Genomic DNA, 18,718 nt, shown 5'->3' with positions numbered 1-18,718 from the left:
TTTATTTCTTTTTCTTGCCTCATTGCACTGACTATGACCTCTAGCACCATGTTGAATAAATGGCAAGAGCAGACATCTTTCCTTGTTGCCAATCTTAGGGGGGCAGACATGCAGTCTTATGCTATTAATTATGATGTCAGCTGTAGGTTTACTGTGACACCCTTCAGCAGGTAAAGGAGTTCCTTGCTCCAGTTTGCTAAGAGCTCTTTTCAGGAATGGGTATCCTGTGTTGTCAAATGCCTTTTCTGAACAGAGTCGATACTCAATAAAAATGTCTTGAATGAATGAATCAGATAGCTTCCTTGACATGGGGATCAAACAATGTATGCTTTTCAACATTTTGTCAGAAATGTCCAGACTTCCCTCTGAAAATGTCCCAGTCTTCTCTCCCACCAACACATACATCAGGGAATGAATGCCGGTCCAGCTCATTGCCACACGGCACAGCAACATGGCCTGGTAACGACAGCCACAGTCCCTTGGCTGAGCCGTGAGGGACAGGAGAAAAAAGCACTCCATTTCCCCAGGCAAGCAGGGAGCGGCTTCACAGAGAAGGTGACTTCTGAGCTGGTCTCAGAAAAGGTCCAGAGGAGTCTGGCCAATGGAGGAAGGGGACATCCTAAGCAACAGCATGTTGCAAGGCAGGGAGGCATGAAAGATTGTTGCATCAGCCACTAACTAGATGTGTGACCTTGGGCAAATCTATCCTGTTTATCCATAAAAAGGGAAGGAAAACAACAGGGCTGCCAAAGAGTGGGAGTACCCAATGAGATAACTACATGAAAGACTTTGCAAAAACTCTTAACATGAAGGCAGCATTACTATTAACAAGGGGATGGGGAAGCCTGTTTATGTGTCCAGCACAGCCTAGACTGACAGTCCTTAGGGAAAGAAGGAGGGGGCAGGGTGCTGCTGTGGTGTGAGAAGCCTGGGTCCCAGTCTCAGACTCCTCTACGGGAGAGCAGCCAAGATGGAGGGCTGTGCTCCAAGGATGGAATCTCCTTGGGTTTAGAATCCCACCCGGATGGGAACAGCTCCCTCCTGGTTAATAGGGTTGCATTACTCTCTCTCCTGTTTCTACTCATGCCTCATAAATCGTCTTCAGCTAAAACCAGCACCGACTTTCTGAGCAACTGAATCAAGGGATTTGGGAGATCCAGGAAGCATGAAGAAAAACCTTTCCTTTTTCCCTGCCTCCCTCATTTCCTTCCTTCCTTCTTTTTCCCCAAATATGGAGCACTAGTATGGCTTTCCCCCTTCCCAGGGGGAGTAATGGCTTTAATATACAGCATTCACTGTATTTGTATTTTGGATGATGGCTCCTAAGAGTTGTTTTTAAAGAGTCCTCCCAGCCATCAAATACCGAGCTCCTGTGTTTGCACACGATTTCCCTTCTACTCAAGCTCTTGTGTTTACACACAGGACATCTAGCAGCTTGGTCTGGTCAAGGTACTGCTTTTAGCAGCTCTGGGAGACTGAGAACAAAGTGTTGGTATATTCTGTACCTGGTGCCTCTGGAGAGGGGTGAGAGTGGAGGACAAGGAACTAAAGGGTTGAAGGGGCGGCCTGTGACAGCAGCTAGAAGACTTTTGTTACAAGAGACACGAAGACTTGAAACCAGTAGTAGCAGTGGAAGGAGCACAGAGCAGGGGATACTTTGGGAGAATTCCAGGAAACAGAAGTGCCAGGTGGACGGGCGGGGGGACTGGGGTGGTGGGGAGAGATAGAGAGAGGAGTCCAAAGCAACAGGAAAATTGCTGGCGTTGGGGACTCTGCAGATGGTGGTCACCATCTTCCAGGACAGGAAATACATGAAGCAGACAGGTTTGGGGGAGGGGAAGAATTAAGTCACGAGTTCTGTTCAGGACATTTATTCATTCGTTTCTGGGGCATTGTTAGTGGCAGATACCTTGTCAGGAAAAACCGTGAACAAAAGAAACAAAGTCCCTGCACTCCTGACGCTTACATTCCAGGGGCGGAAGGACAGTTTACACAAATAAAACAACAAAGTAACTGCGGAAGCCTATGTGAGGAAATTAAGCAGAGTCATGTGGTTGAGTGTGCTGCAAGGGGGGCCAAGAAAGGCTTGTGTGTCCAGACTTGGAGTTAAGAAGTTGCCAGGCTGAGTTTGACGGTGACCCCAAGACATACAAGCAGAGAAGCAGATCGGATAGAGAAGCTCAGAAATCTGGGCTGGAGATGATCAGAAAAGAGGTCAAAAACCATATCACAGCATATAATGCTATTTCTAGAAAAATCAAAGATACACAAAATGATACCACGGGTACACTGGGGGTTAAGGCTATTTGGATCTTGTTTTTCCCCTAAACTGGGTGATGAGTACAGAGCTGTGAGATATCATATGTAATTTATATACTTTTTTACACAGCGTATCACAAGGTAAACTTGACTAAGAAAAGGAAAAAAGGCCAGGCGCAGCATCTCACTACGCTCAACGAAGCCCAGTCTCTGTACCTCCCTCATCAGGGACCAGGCAGCCTTGGCCGGTTCTCGCTTCACGCGCATTGGCTCAGGCAGTCGCCCCGCCCATGTCCGCCCGCCAGCCAATGGGCGTGCGGGATCCGGGTCCACACCCCCGCACCGCACCGCACCGGGCTCGCGCCGCCGAGTGACGTCACGGCCCGGCCCCCGCACGTGACAGCCGCGCGCCGGGTTCCCGCTGGCTGCTGGGCTCCCGCTGGCTGCCGGGCTCGCGCCGCAGAGGCAGGTGAGGCGCCTGTGGCCACGCGGCAGAGGGCGCGGGCCAAGGGAGCCAGTCGTGGGGGCGCGCGCGCATGGAGGCGGTGCCGGCGGCCGCCTGAGGACAGCCGGGAGAGCGGAGCGGCCACCTCGTGCATCCGTCAAGCCGCCTCGAGCCCGCAACACCCGGCGGCTGCGGGCCGCGGAGCCGGCGCGGCCATGGCGACGGGCAGTCAGCAGAAGGAGAACACGTTGCTTCACCTCTTCGCCGGCGGGTGAGTGTCCCGGCCCGACTCCGCGCCCCCGCCCCGCGCCCTCGGTGCGCCGGGGCCGGTTACCGGCCCTCCCGGGGCTGAAGCTCCGCCTCCCGAAAGAGGAAGTCCCGGCGTGGGGGTGGTGGAGAGCCCCGGGGGGAGCAGGGCCTGTCTCACCTCCTGGCCGCATCACCGGAGGGTGATTTTACGCCGCGTGCGCCGCGCCCACCCCCACCCCCACCCCATCCCCATCCCCACGGCATCTCCAGCTTTTTCTCCTTTTAAACAGTTAGTGGCTGGTCTGACGACTGTCACTCGGGGGCGGTCCTGACTGGCCACGCTGCACTTAACGACCCTCTGCCTAGATTCTCCTCCTGGGCCTTTTCCCGAAGGCTCTGGGAGGCCTTGGGGATGCTCGGTTTGGCCCGGGAGTCCCTCAGGGTAGCGCAGGGGCGAGTTCAGGTGGTTGAGAGGGCTGCTGGTATTGGGCATCAGCAGGGACCTGGAAAGTGCTTGTGAACCGTGATGCTGCGGTCAACAACCTGTGGGAGAGCTGATGGGGGACCTCGGGACTAAGTGAAGTCGGGAAGGTGTGCTGAAATGCTTCTCACCTGCTGGTTGAAGCGTACAACGTCAGAAACAACATTAAATCTAAGATGTGCCCTGTTTTGAAAGTATCATTAGTTTAATGGTCATGGCACCTTGTATTTTTTCAGTGGAGGCAACGTATTTTTAGGGAGGTGGGGTGGTAGGGGGTTAGGAAGGGAGCTGGTGTTTTTGGTTTTGTTTCAGAAAATAAAAGTAAAAGTGTTTTGTATTAGTAATTTGTTTTCTTTTAATACAGCCTTTAGGTCCTTTTGGAGTCTTCTAGATGTTTGGAGTCTTATTTGAGGACCTCACAGGCCTGGCACGGCCATTTTTAAGCATAGGACATTCTGCATAAAGTAGAATTTATCCTGGATTATTATCTTGATTTGTGTATTTTAGTTGCAGCTTAGTGTTTTAGTTACTACACAGATATGTTCCTTATTACAAACAAGTAATGGTTGAGGATTTATTTGCAAAAATGACTATGATGAAAGTGTTTCTGAGCGCTCTGTACTTTTTTTTTTTTTTTGCGGTACGCGGGCCTCTCACTGTCGCGGCCTCTCCCGTCGCGGAGCATAGGCTCCGGACGCGCAGGCTCAGCGGCCACGGCTCACGGGCCCAGCCGCTCCGCGGCATGTGGGATCTTCCCGGACCGGGGCACGAACCCGTGTCCCCTGCATAGGCAGGCAGACTCTCAACCACTGCGCCACCAGGGAAGCCCCGCTCTGTACTTTTTATCGTAGTGGATTACCCAGTTACGTTGTTTCTCCGGTCAGAAAATTGGTTGTTCTTCATACGCAGGAACGATTTCTCATTCAGCGCTTCCCTATCAATCCGCCTCCTTTTGCCTCATCTCCCCCTTGATACTTACTTTGAGAGTAACACAAGGTTTGGGAACGGATTTCTAAATTAAGACAGTACATTAATTTGTCATTGTGGGAAATTTTAAACAAGTTGACCATGTTAAGTCATTTCTCAAGCTAAGAAGGATAAGCTAATCATTTTTTAAATGATTTTATACTCAGTGATTTTGATTTACAGTTTTTAAGTGAGGTGGTCTTTTAAAAACTTGTTGTATTCCGAACTGGGAGAGTTACTTGCTCTGGAGCAGCCTCTGTGAGGCTTGTTTGGTAATTGATTCCCCTGTCGACGTGAGTCTCCCACACGCCCTTCACAGTGCCCTCTGGCTGCTGATTCTCCTCCCGGAGCCCCAGCCTCTTCCCTTGTGATGGAGGAAAACTGCAGCAGCCAGCACAGCTCTGGACGGATTGAAACTTGGAGTTTATTAGAGTGGTGCCTGGGGCTGTTGTATTTAATAGGTTTCCTTTCCTTCATTAGCAGTTCGGGATTCCTTGCAGATATGCAAGAAAGAAAACAAATCTTCGAAAAGGATGCTTTCAGAGTAACTAATTGGATTTCGACTCATTCCCACTAACCTAAAATATACTACTTCCATTTCTTTTAGGGAAGATCATTAAAGGAGCTAAGTAGCGAATGGGTGTATCATTCAGTTAAAATCAGTCAGTGCAGTGGTCCCCCCCTGTGTGGTAGAAGGCTGTGCTGCTTTGCTCCAAGTAACTAGTTTCCACTGTTAGTTAAGCTGGCCTCTTTCCAAAGAACTGAATACTTTCTTTGAAAAGGAGTAAGACCCCCCTGCTTTTTAAGGGGGGCTCTGTGACATTTCTCCTGATTATTGAATAGCCATTGGAAACTAACATCAAACAAGTTTAATGCTATAACTAATTAATGATACTGAGTAAATATTTTTATCAGGTATAACAGGCTTATGAATAGTTGAAAATTAATTTTAGATCCTGGAAAGTAAAAACTACACCCAAAATAACTCGCTGTCTTTTCAATTTCTTAAAAATTTTTAAAGCAGTTTTGTGTGTTCTTCACAAGGCAAAAATACTCCTAAGTTAACCTGTAATAGTCATCTTTTAAATATAGTGTTGCCCTTTAAGAAAGAAGAGAACTGGAGGAGAAACACCCATAAACCAGCAGTTAGAAATAAGCACTTTAGAATCAGGTCTGTGTGTGTATATGTGCACCAAATGTAATTTCATAGTTAATTTTAAAATAGGCTCCCATTCTTTATACATTGCTTCCTCCTTAGAAATATGTTGGGTTTTGATGGCAGCATGGTAGTGAATTCTCTGAGTGTACTCTTAATCCGTCGTTACTGTTCTGTGGCTGCAGTGAAGAAGGTAAACATCGTTTCCAAGCCCAGTGACAGGAATTCAGGGAGGCTCTTACAGTGATTTATGACAAGGCTACCTAATTTATTCTGATTACATAATTTCTTTCTGATCTTTCATTGCTAATTTTTTGCTGTTATAAACTGGATATCCTTATGTGTACCTGTGTAGTTGTCTGATTATTTCCTTAGGATAAACCACTAGAAGTACAATTGCTGAGTCAAAACACATTTTTAAGGCTTTTGATAACTACCAGCATCTCATAAGCCATCTCGTAGGGTGGTTTGCTTCTGTGTGAGGGAACCTCATTCATTTGATGTCGATTTTTAGTATTTTTAGGGATTCTGCTGTTTTCTGCTTTCTCTTCTCCTATCCCCAAATCTGGGTAGTATTGTTGTCAAAACAAAAAACCTAAACAAATTTTATTGTAAACCTATCACTCCTTTTCTACTGTTTAGACCAGACCATTAAGAGAAACACTGAAATCCTCCTAAGTGGCCCTTCTGTGTCTAGGCCTTATGTCTGTTGAGAAGAATCTCTTCTTAACCTTTCCCTGTCAGATGACTTGGGGATTCTGCTTGTGCGTGTAGTGTTAGTGATGTCCTTCGCCTGCTAAACAAGCAACAAGGTGGCAGGGTGGCGATTCAGGAGAGTACTCGGCACCTGAAATAGCTGTGCTAAGCTGCCCTTAGATTAGGGGTTGATGGCCTCGATAATATGCATTAAGTCTTAGTTTTATGGCATGGTTTTGTCATTAAATGTACTTACATAGCCTTTAAAATGTATTTTAATGGGGATATGGTATGTCTCTAAGGTTTTTGAAATATGTAACCTAAGATAATGTTCATAATTCAGTATTTCCCCCCATTACGGACACCTGTCCCCTGGTGTACTCCTAGACTGTCCTTGTCCCTACAGATTTAATCTGTATTAGCTTATGGTTAGTTTTGAAGTGTTAGGCACATGTTAATATATCTGCTAAGGAACGATGTAGAGAAGATGCAAGATTTATTTGCAATGATGAAAGAAGTTTTGATATAGTGTGCCCATTTATCTTACATAAGGCTTATATAAATGTATTAAGGCTATAAATTGACTTTGATTTCATCCGGTGTATTTCATATACGTGACATTTTTTTAAATGTATTGTGTTTGGATGAAAGATTCCTGCTAGAATGTAAGCTTCATGAGGGTAGCACCCATGTCTGTTTTCTTCACTGGTCCACCCTGAGTACAATGCCCACCCCATATGTTAGAGATACTTCACCGATGCTTGTTTAATGAGTAACTAATTGATGTGGCCTGTTAAATTGTCCCAAATAAAGAAAAGCAGTACTTTATTTGTGAATTATGAACATGGTTCTGTAGTAACATTTGCTGAAACTGAATTGGCATAAGATAATATTATTTGGGATTTGTGTGTTTGTGAAAGGTAATGATTCTCTTCAGATTCAGCAGGTACTGTAGAGGATTTTTAAAATAAATTTATTTATTTTTATTTATTTATTTTTGACTGTGTTGGGTCTTTGTTGCTGCACGAGGGCTTTCTCTAGTTGCAGAGAGCCGGGGCTACGCTTCGTTGCAGTGTGCGGGCTTCTCACTGCAGTGGCTTCTCTTGTTGCGGAGCGCGGGCTCTAGGTGTGCGGGCTCGGTGGTTATGGCACACAAGCTCAGTAGTTGTGGCATAGGGCTCAGTAGTTGTGGCTTGCAGGCTCTAGAGCGCAGGCTCAGCAGTTGTGGCCCATGGGCTTAGTTGCTCAGCGGCATGTGAGATCTTCCCAGACCAGGGCTCGAACCCACGTCCTCTGCATTGGCAGGCAGATTCTTAAACCACTGAGCCACCAGGGAAGCCTGCAGAGTTTTTTTATTCGGGTGCTGTTTCAGATTTTTTTTTCTAAATGAGGTAGAATATAGAAAATGGCATCTAAAGGATAGTTAGCTGCATCAAAAAATATGCATTTTGCTTTTACTGAGTGAATACAGAATTTGCATAATCAAAATCTTCTAAGCCCTATGCTAGGTATTCAAATAAAACATTCCAGAAAATTATGAATAAAGAGGCACTCTTTTTTTTCAAGTAGTGACAATAGAGGTAGCAGATGAAAGGAGGAAATTACCAAAAGCTCCAAAGATTGGGCTCACAGGGTGTCTGCGGTATTATTAGTTAGTAGAATCCATATTGTAGTTAATGTATAAGCTGTGAGTCTGGAAACCAGTTTCCTATCAGTTGGGTAGCAATTATAATAAAGAGCATCTTGGTCTTGGCTTTAGTGTCTAAAATGAGTGTGTGTATAGAAAACAGCTTCTTGTTGAAAACATCTAGGTTTTGAAATCCTCCTTGTTGCTTGAAACTCAGAGTTAAAAGGTAAAAATTTGTGTACGTAATTTTAAAATGTTGTCTCTGATCACATAAAGATTATAGATTAATGTAGTGCCTACTGTAGTAGTAATAGTCCAGTTTTGTTCTGCTATAAAGTGGAGGGGGGGAGTCTAATCCACAGGTGGAAAAAACAAGCAAGGCCCATGTGGGTAAAGGTAAACAGTTAAATACATCTTTATGTGTAATATAACACAAGACTTCAGTTCTGGGCAGGAAGAATGAGAGAAGGTAGAGAATGAGGGGAAGGGGAAGGAACAAGTAGTAAAAGATGAAAAAGGTGCAGAAAAATACAGGTCATAGGGGTTTTTTTAGAAAATTAGGCAAATAGGTTTCAGAGAACAACTACCTCTTGTGGCTGCTTTGAGACGTGTAATTTAACTGCTGAACAAGCAGCAACGTGGCAGGATGGCAATTCAGGAGAGTACTCGGCATATTTTAGTGGTCTAAGATATGGGTATCCAATCAGAATTAGTCAGTTTCTTGACTGTGTGATGCCAGGACTGCATCACCGCGAAACTTGATGTCGAATGTGACTTTTCCTGCCTTCTGAGCATTGGCTACCAGGGCCCTCATCTGAACCTACTCGAAGACTTAGAAGGAGGTGGCAGAATTTGCCTGACTGCCGTTGACCGCTGCCCCCCAAGCTGTGTATGCAGAGCAGAAAGGTTGTAGCTGTCAGCGTTGTGGCATTTGGAGTGTTGAGAGAGGCTTTTCCCGTCACTGTCCCCTTCCCTGTCACCAGCCCCTACTGGTCTGTAGATTGAGGGAGGTTGTGAGGCTGAGAGATGGGCACCTTGCTGCGTGTCCAGAGGCTTCCTGAAGGTGGGAGGCTGCCGCATTATCGGCCCATGGCAGCAGGGTGAGGTGTGCGGGAAGGACACAGGGCTGACTTCCCACCCAGTGCCAGTCTTGCTGCTTCATGGTGGGTGTGGAAGGACACTGGAGGGCTCCATTGGCTTGGTGTCAAGGAGCATGGGGACCAGAGGAAGGAAGGACACCTAGTGCTGCCTGCGAGGTTCCCAGGCCAAGTTAGGCCAAAAGGAGGTTGGGGGATGGACTGCTGGGGGGCCGAATCCAGGGGTTCTCAGTGTCGGGGCTCTTGGGGAGATTGAGCACCACCCCAGGGAGGCCTGCACACCATTTACACTGACTCGTAACATTCTCCAAGGCCACCAATATATGTAACACATGGCCAGGTGGACCCACAGCTAGATCTGGACCATTTACATAAGACTGCTTCTCTCCCAGTCCTCGTGCCCAGAGAGCCCTAAAAGGAAGGGAAGGAAAAAAAGGCGAAAGAGCAGACCAGGTCCCCTCAGTGTGTTCACGAGACTGAATTTGAACAGCTGCAAGGATACGAGATTCGGTGGAGCACAGCTGAAAAGCAGTGCCAGGGAGGACCAGCAGACAGAGGTGAGGAGGTCTGCACCGTCTCTGAACGGAGATTTCTGAAAAGCTCCGTTAATGCCTCCTGCGGAGTCTCGGTGGACGGGGCTTCGTCCCAGCTAGTTGACTGGCTGAGGAGCCAGGCTAATATTGAAGGTCTTTGCATTGAAGAATTGAGAATTGACAGGACCTTTTTTCCTACAAAGAATATAATTTGTTGTACTCTGAAGTGCTTTGGACCCAACTTGACTAAATACCTTTAGAAAATTTGGAAAGTCAATCTAGAGAAGGCAGTGTTTTGATTCACATGATGTTATCTCCTCAGACTGATGAATGTCCAGTACGTGTGGTTCATGAAGATAGAAAAAGGAGTTGAACTGAAAGATTAACTTTTAAAGTTCTGCTGTGAAATGTCTTAAATTTCAGGAAGAATCTTCTTTGGACAATTTAGTTTAATGTCAGAACTTGTCTTCTAATTAAGAGTATTTTAGTGAATTTGTATCCAACACAGCTTAATGATTTAAAATATCCTTTGGGGGGACTTCCCTGGCAATCCAGTGGTTAAGACTCTGCGCTCCCACTGCAGGGGGCATGGGCTCGATCCCTGGTCAGGGAACTAAGATCCCGCATGCCAACCTGCATGCCAAGCTGTGCAGCCAAGAAAAAAAACAAAAGTCCTTTGGGTATTTTTCATCTAAGATTTTTTTCCCTGGTAGACGAGGAAGGGCTTAGCTACTGAGTTCACAGCTGGCAGTGCTTTCCCAGTTTTTTTTTTTTTTTTTTTTTGCGGTACGCGGGCCTCTCACCGCTGTGGCCCCTCCCGTTGCGGAGCACAGGCTCCGGATGCGCAGGCTCAGCGGCCACGGCTCACGGGCCCAGCCGCTCCGCGGCACGCGGGATCCACCCGGACCGGGGCACGAACCCGCGTCCCCTGCATCGGCAGGCGGGCTCCCAACCGCTGCGCCACCAGGGAAGCCCACTTTCCCAGTTTTTAGTGGTTCCCCCGTCGTGACGCTGCAAGGCTGCCTCATCCCTCTTGTGGGAGAGGCACCTGGAGAGCCTCAGCTTGCCCTGAAGCAGGCCGGGAACTTTTCACCACCCCACCCCTGCCCTGGGCGCGGTGTGTAATGTGTAGAACGAACGGTGGCTGTGGAGTGAGTGTGGCCCGCCATCCCCAGGAGGTGCCCGGCTCGCTGTCACTGGGCATTCGCTTTGTTAGCAGGCACCGTCCGGCAGGCCATCCTCTGATCGGTGGCGTTGGTGTGGATGACAGTTGGAGCACTGCTGACTTGGGGACAAACCAGCGGTGGTTGACCCGTGTTGTATTGGAACTTGTTGACCTTCTGATGAAAGAATTTACCCAAAGCTCTATTTATTTATTTTTTATTTTTAAATTTTTTATCAGCAACATGAAGTCAGGTTATTGACTTCAGATATTTCTTTATCTTACTCTGGAGCTTGTGAATTTTCCATTGCTTAAAATGTTATACTGTTTTTCAAGCACGTGGCTCTGTTTTTTTAAAAATTATTTATTTATTTGGTTGCACTAGGTGTTAGTTGTGGCAGGTGGGCTCTTTAGTTGTGGCACACGGGCTTCTTAGTTGTGGCATGCAAGCTCTTAGTTGTGGCATGCATGTGGGATCTAGTTCCCTGGCCAGGGATCGAACCCAGGCCCCCTGCATCGGGAGTGCGGAATCTTAAGCACTAGATAAGTCCCGAACCTGTGCATTTTAATGCCAGGGATACAAAAATGAATACAGCGCAGGTCCTGATCTTCAGTGTTTTCCAAAGAGTAGAACCTGTGTTGCTGGTGGTATGGGGGTGGCTTTAGATGGTACGGGACATTGTTACCTAGAACCAGCCCATCAGACATGCAGTTTCATGGATATTATTGTTTAAGAAAAGATGAAAGTAGGTATTCTAGGATAAATAGGTGAAAATATTTAAATTTTAAGTTCAGGTAATATTTCAATATGAACAAATTGTAAAGGGTAGTTTGGGGAACGCTGACCCACAGAGACAGTGCATCTGATGAAATCCCAGAGGATGAATTGATTAGTTCTGACTGAGGGAAACACAAGGACTTAATGATTACAGAGTAAGCTTTAGTTTGATTTTCAATGGAGTCCAAATTAATCAGATTTTAATGAAAATCTGGGTTGTAATAAACACTGATTTTCAAAATAGTAGCATTACCTGAATAACTGTTTTGTTTCACTGTGAAAAGATGCATTCTCTAGAATATTCATTGCAACATGAGAGTGAAATTGGAAATGACATGAACATCTAACGGTAGGAAATAGGTTAAAATATTATACACTGATAGAGAGGAATAGTATGCAACCATTACAAATGGTGGTGTAGGTGTATATTGACATAGAAAGACATTCACGATATCTAGATAAGAAGAAAAAAGTGTGAGATTGAAAAGCCCTAAAGAATGTACTAACATGTTAACTAACAGTGGTTATCTTTTTAAGCTGCTGGGATTTCAACTAATTTTTTTTTAAACTCTTGGTATGCTCTAATTATGAGACGTAGGTACCTTTTTTTTTTTTTTAAACAGAGAAAAGTTCAGTTTCCCATTTCGTCTGTGTACAGAACAGTATAGCTGTTCTGATCCTGTTGTGACTTCTTCTCTTACAGGTGTGGAGGCACGGTTGGTGCTATTTTCACTTGTCCACTCGAAGTCATTAAGACGAGGTTGCAGTCTTCAAGATTAGCTCTTCGGACAGTCTATTATCCTCAGGTTCATCTGGGGACCATCAGCGGAGCCGGGATGGTGAGACCAACGTCAGTGGCGCCTGGACTCTTACAGGTTCTGAAGTAAGTTCAGTCCCGGTTCCAGCTGCTGCCCCCAGCCCCCCACCCCGCCCCCACTGTCAATGCAGAATGCTTATCAGGCCCATCGGGTGGAATGTTCTGTTTGTACAGGCTTTGTCCAAATTTAAGAAATAGGTTTCTGTACCAATACCTTTGAACTTTGACCTTGCTCTCTTGGCCTGAGGGCTCCCTGTGTGCACGTGATCAACGTCCAAGGACAGTTAAAGTAAACCTAACAAAGCAAACCCAACGTCCATGTTTAAATTGTTGCATCAAAGTGTCGCTCTTGCCCCAAATCTTCTGAGAATGGCGGGAGAATGAAATTAAAATTTTTTAAGTTACACAAGAGGACGGTTGTGGATATTTTAAGAGGAAGTAATATGGAAATAAAACGTTGCAATTTTTTACTTTTTATTTGGAAATAATTTTACATTTATAGAAAAGTTGAAGTATATATTTAGTAAAATGGTCTTTAAAATTTTTGTTTCATACCTAGGCTATCTGCCTAACTTATTATTTTTACTGCATTAAAATACCTCATTTGTTTACAAAGTAGCTAAATTTTCTTAGGTCGAATTTGGCTTATCAGTCTCTACGCATAAGGCAAAATCGGTAATTCAGAAGAGCGCTTGGCAGTGTCTGCATTTTAGCTTTTGGGGCCTTGTGCTTTAAAAGAGATAGATGTTCAGTAAATGGTAGTTGAATTTGACTACACTGATATTCAGAACTCTAGCACTGATCATTGGGAGAGCATGGGTTCAAGAGAGACACAGCTGTGTATCAGTGTGCATGTTTAATTGGGAAGTGTTAGAAGAAGATGCAGTAAGATGGAAGTGCTCTGTCTTAATAACCACAACACTTCGCACTTTGGGCAGAATCCCATCACGTTTTAGATAAGGCAGAACGGATTGGGAAGCACTTAGTTTATTTTTAGCTGTGTTTTGTTTGTAAAGCCGACTTCTGAGTCACTCAGGCACCCATGCCAAACACATGTAAGAGGGTTCATCCAAGCTCGGGCAAAACTGGGCGGCAGGACCAGCTGCCGAGGTCGAAGGTCCCAAGTGGGAGAATCAGAAACCCAACTAGGGAAAGAGGCGGCTGGTACCCAAGACTCGAGGAGAATCTTTTTTTTTTTTTTTTTGATTGAACGCTGAGAAGGGTTGAGGAGGCACAAAAGGCAGAAAGTTAGGGGCAGGGGCAGGCGCAGGGAAGGCGGAAGCACAGAGACTCCCGGGAGGCATGCTTTGCTCTCAGTAAGGAGAGAGACAAGCCCGTTTCCTCTAAAAACATGGCTCTGAAGGCACCCCATCTCAGTTCGCCTTTTTATAAGTGTAGTCACTAGCAGTGTCTCAAATGACACCTTTCTTCTGAGGAACTTAAAATGCTTTGGACCTAGTGAAACAGGTAATTTGCCAACTCTGCTAACATCCAAGGTGAACTTCCTCTTACATGCTTGCCAACAACGCATGACTAGTGGATTCATCTACTTACTGTAACTGGGAAACTCTTGCCCGGAAGTTGAGGGTGTCACCGGGGCCAAGCCGGTAAGGTAAACAGGACCGCTTCTCTAGTTCAAGTGTTTCAGGATGCGTGTCTGCGCCCGCAGTACCTCTGTCTCTGTATCTCCAGAAAATCTCTCTCCATGTATGTTCTTCCCCAATGAGGACAATTGTTTACTAAAATGTAAACCGAAGGGGAAGAAAAGCCTCTCCATCTTTTAAAAAACATGAACAGTGCCCCCACCACACGCAAGACAACCCGTTTTCCTAAGTGGTCTGGCGAGAGACCTTGCCCCCTGCTTCATCCTCAGGAGCAGCGGAGAAACTTCTGCCCAGAGGCCTCCAAGGCCCACGCCCCACCCGCCAGTAAAAGCCAAAGGTACCTCCGGGGCCTGCGGTCTCAGCAGCCCTGTCACCACCCCTCCCAGTACTTCCCTGACCTCACCTCCTCCTATTTCCCCTCCCGAACCCTTTCGGCTACACCAGCCTCCTACTGTCCCTTTAAAAGACCGGGAACTCTGGAACATTCCACAGCGGGGCCTTTCTACTGGACGTTATCTGCATGGCTGGCCCTCGGTTGTCACCTCTGCAGGAAAGCCTTGCAGTGGCCATGCTGTTGAAAACTGAGCCCTTCCCTCTCGCCCTGTGCCTCCTTCCTGCTTTACTTCTACCCACAGCACTCACTCACCTCTGTCCAACACACAGGGTAGTTCACTTATTTATATCGTTTCTTTTCTCTCCCTGCCCCACCCGCCAGGACGGAAGTACCTCAGAGGCAGGGACTTTGGTCTGTTTTGGCCACCGAGGTGCCCCAAGCACTGAGAGTGCCGCCTGCCACACGGCAAGAGTTGAGGACAAACAGAATGTGACACATCAGTGAGAGATTGAACAGGACGGGCCTAGCGCGCGCCCCTCCCCCCGCCGCGCAAATAATAAATGCTAGCTGCCGCCGCAGCGCACACTTCCCACGCTCTTGAAACACAAGACTCATAACCGAGTTTCTTGGTAGCCAAGGCAAAAGGGGGACTGTCGTACTACATAATTCTCATCTGGAGAAAGCGTGCTCGCTCTTCGGACGTATGTCATTTCCTATGAATAAGTTCTGAAAGCAGTCTGTTACCCAGTACTTACGTCAGACAGTGTACCAGCATAAGAAGCATATCCTTCAGGATGCTTTAATGGAAGATGATTACTTTTCACTTGACCACCACCCTCCTGGCTCATGTGGATCATTGGACTGCTTTCTGATTCTTCCATTTATCACCCCTGGGCTGGGGCAGTGACGATGGTCTTCAGAGCCAGCTCTTTATCCGGAAATCGTAAACCAAGGACAGAGATCCAGGCCTTTTCTCTGTGTATGCCACAAAGCCTGTCAAGGTTGTCTGTTCACAGTTTTAGAAGGCATTGGGTTTATCAGGTGATTATTCATTCAAAACTAAGCTCCTTATTATTAGTCTTACTCTTCCAAGAAGTACTGCATTTATCTTTTTTTTTTTTACTTGTTTTTATTTATTTATTTAATTTATATTTATTTTTGGCTGCGTTGGGTCTTCATTGCCGCATGCGGGCTTTCTCCAGTTGTGGCAAGCAGGAGCTACCCTTTGTTGTGGTGCGCGGGCTTCTCTTGTTGCGGAGCACAGGCTCTAGGCACATGGGCTTCAGTAGTTGTGGCACGCGGGCTCAGTAGTTGTGGCTCGCGGGCTCTAGAGCGCAGGCTGAGTAGCTGTGGCGCACGGGCTTAGTTGCTCTGCGGCATGTGGGATCTTCCCGGACCGGGGCTCGAACCCGTCCGTGTCCCCTGCATTGGCGGGCGGATTCTTAACCACTGTGTCACCAGGGAAGACCAAAAAGTACTGCATTTAAAGACTTAACAGACAACAGAATTTGTGTACAGGAAGTTTATTTTCCAAGTACAAATCAGTGTTTGCTTGTCGTGTTAGGTTAACCTATTAGAGAAAAAATATTCTCCAATGGAGCATCAATTACCTTTATATTTTGAATATAGTTACTTAAAAAGAAAAAAGGTAAGATGTTAAAAACAATTAGGCTCTCACTATTAAATTTACCAAGGGGTAATTAATAATCCTTTTATACAGGTATCTGCCTTAAAAAGTCTTATGACTTAATCTTTTTTTTTTTTTCCTAATCAGAACTCCTGTTCTTTAAACTACTTCAGGTACTTTATTTTTGTTTTTTGAAGTACCTCTTTGAAAAGTAATATGTTAGTGAGGTCGTTTCTCTTTTAAAAACTGATGGGTTCAGATGAGAGCTTTGTCCTGGATGGGTCTGTGGTATGCATAGTATGATCTAAAATAGTGAAGAGAATGAAACGCTCCAAACAGGATCCTGATTTCTTTCTGCATTTCTTTCCTAAATGAAAGTTTCTGTGACTGTGGGAAAATTAGTCTGGGTCCTAACAAGCTGAGGAGTACCATTTATAGTAGGAACTTGATTGTTCCAGAAAAGTTTTGTAAACATCCAGCTAGGTTAGCAGTTTGAATTATGTAACAGATTTGACTTTTTGCCCACTGTTAATATGCGTAACTATGGAGACAGCCTTTCTGCAGTTCTTAAAAGGCCTGAGTCACTTGAGGACATGGCGTTCCCTACTGCATTATAGATGAGCTGCTTCCAGCTCCCTGGAGCCAGAGATTCCCTTAATTGTGTGTAGGTGAACCCTGGGCCGGCTGCGCGGTGAACATTCGTGGGGACCAAAGATGGAGTCTGAACTTTAAAAAATGTTGAATGTATTGACCGTTTGAAATCTTTTACATGCTATACTATAAGGTGTAGGTCACTTCACTGTGTTATTTGAGAGAAGTTTTGGTTGAGAGAGCCTGGCTTTTTTTTTTTTTTTTTTTTTGCAGTACGGGGGCCTCTCACTGTTGTGGCCTCTCCCGTTGCGGGGCACAGGCTCCGGACGCGCAGGCTCAGCGGCCATGGCTCACGGGCCCGGCCGCTCCGCGGCATGTGGGATCTTCCCGGACCAGGGCACGAACCCGTGTCCCCGGAATCGGCAGGCGGACTCTCAACCACTGCGCCACCAGGGAAGCCCGAGTCTGGCTTTTTAAAAGCCCAGTCCTGTTTTGAGAAAGAGTAACAGTAAAGTATTTAAAGTTGAAAGCACTAAACTCTGATGCCTGTATTAAGGACCAAATGGCTTGGTTTTGGCCAGTGTGAAAATGCACTGAAACTCCGTGTCCCTCATTTGGAGTGTTAGGTTTACAGAAACCCACGAATTGTCTTTACCCCAACCCTTGCTTTGTGGCTTTATGGGCTACAAACATGAAACATGAGTTCAGTATTTTTATAACCTATGAACTATAGCTTTTTTTTAAGAACTTTTTTTAAAAAAATAATTTCTAACTTACAGAAAAGTTACAGGAGCAGTACAAATAACTCTACCTCAGGTCACTTGTTTTTAACATTTTGCCACATTTGCTTATTTGTTTTTGCTCTATACATAGTTTTTTTTTTCTGAACCATTTGAAAATAGGTTGCATTGCATTATGTCCCTTTACCCTTAATTCTTTAGCATTTATTTCCTACAAAAAGGATATTCTCTTAAAACCACAGTACAGTTTTCAAATTCAGGAAATTTAATATTGATGTACTGCTTTTTAACTAATCTACAGTCTATATTCCAGTTTTATCATTTATCTATTGTTAAGTGATTGATTTAGCACAAGGGTTAAATTTTGTTTTAAAACTCTGTTCTTACCAATATGTCTTCTGTTTTCAAGAACTTTTTCGGGTTTCCCTGGTGGCGCAGTGGTTAAGAGTCCGCCTGCCGATGCAGGGGACACGGGTTCGTGCCCCGGTCTGGGAAGATCCCACATGCCGCGGAGCGGCTGGGCCCGTGAGCCGTGGCCGCTGAGCCTGCGCGTCCGGAGCCTGTGATCCGCAACGGGAGAGCCCACAACAGTGAGAGGCCCCGTGTACTGCAAAAAAAAAAAAAAAAAAAACTTTTTCAGTGAGGCTTTCTAGGTTTTTGTTTGTTTGTTTAACTGCTTTATTAAGATATAATCTACATGCCATACAATTTGCCCACTTAGAGCACACAGTTCTCCTGTTGTAGTATGCTCAGAGTTTTGTGCACCCAACACAACAATTCTAGAACATTTTCATCCCCACTACAAGAATCCCCTAACCTGTTCCCAGTCACTCCCCATCCGCAGGACTCCAGCCCTAGACAACCAACTAGAATCTTCCTTCTGTCTATATAGATTTGTCTCCTGGATATTTCATCAAAATGAAATCGTACAGCATATGGCCTTTTGTGTCCAGCTCCTTTCACTTAACCTACTTTTTTTTCTTTAAGATTTCTTTATTATTTATTTTATTTATTTTTTGGCTGCATCAGGTCTTAATTGCGGCACGCCGGATGGTCGTTGCAGTGCGCGGGCTTCTCTCTAGTTGTGGTGTGCGTGTTTTCTCTTCTCTAGTTGTGGCGCGCGGGTTCCAGAGCTTGTGGGCTCTGTAGTTTGTGTCACGCAGGCTCTCTAGTTGAGGCGCACCAGCTCAGTAGTTGTGGCACACGGGCTTAGTTGCCCCGGAACCTGAACAGATATTTGGACACTCACGTTCGTAGTAGCCAAAAGGCAGAAGCAGCCCAAGTGTCCATCCACAGATGGAGGGGTGAACAACATGTGGGGCATCCGTCGAATGGATTATAATTTAGCCTTAGAAAGAAGGAAATTCTGACACATGCTGTGACATAGATGAACCTTAATGACACTGTGCTGAGTGAAAGAAGCCGGTCACAAAAGGACAAATGCTGTAGGATTCTACTTGTATGAGATCCCTAGAGCAGTCAGATTCATAGAGACAGAAAGTAAAAGGGTGGTCGCCAGGGCTGGGGTGCAGGGATGGAAAGTTAGTGTTTACTGG

General features: G+C 45.8%; 1 protein-coding gene across 1 annotated transcript in view; it reads left to right on the top strand.

Moving 5' to 3' along the window:
- The first annotated feature begins 2,633 nt into the window (after positions 1-2,633).
- The window catches only part of SLC25A33 (solute carrier family 25 member 33), a 32,730-nt gene continuing 16,645 nt past the window's right edge, over positions 2,634-18,718 (top strand). The window contains exons 1-2 of the mRNA XM_059052448.2: positions 2,634-2,975; positions 12,153-12,332. Of these exons, the coding sequence (XP_058908431.1) occupies positions 2,920-2,975; positions 12,153-12,332 (236 nt within the window). The 5' untranslated portion in view covers positions 2,634-2,919. The remainder of the gene's footprint in view (positions 2,976-12,152; positions 12,333-18,718) is intronic.

This window comes from Kogia breviceps, chromosome 1 (genome assembly GCF_026419965.1).
Source record: "Kogia breviceps isolate mKogBre1 chromosome 1, mKogBre1 haplotype 1, whole genome shotgun sequence".
In the NCBI taxonomy this organism is placed as follows: Eukaryota; Metazoa; Chordata; class Mammalia; order Artiodactyla; family Physeteridae; genus Kogia; species Kogia breviceps.
This window is presented reverse-complemented; position numbering and strand designations above follow the sequence as displayed.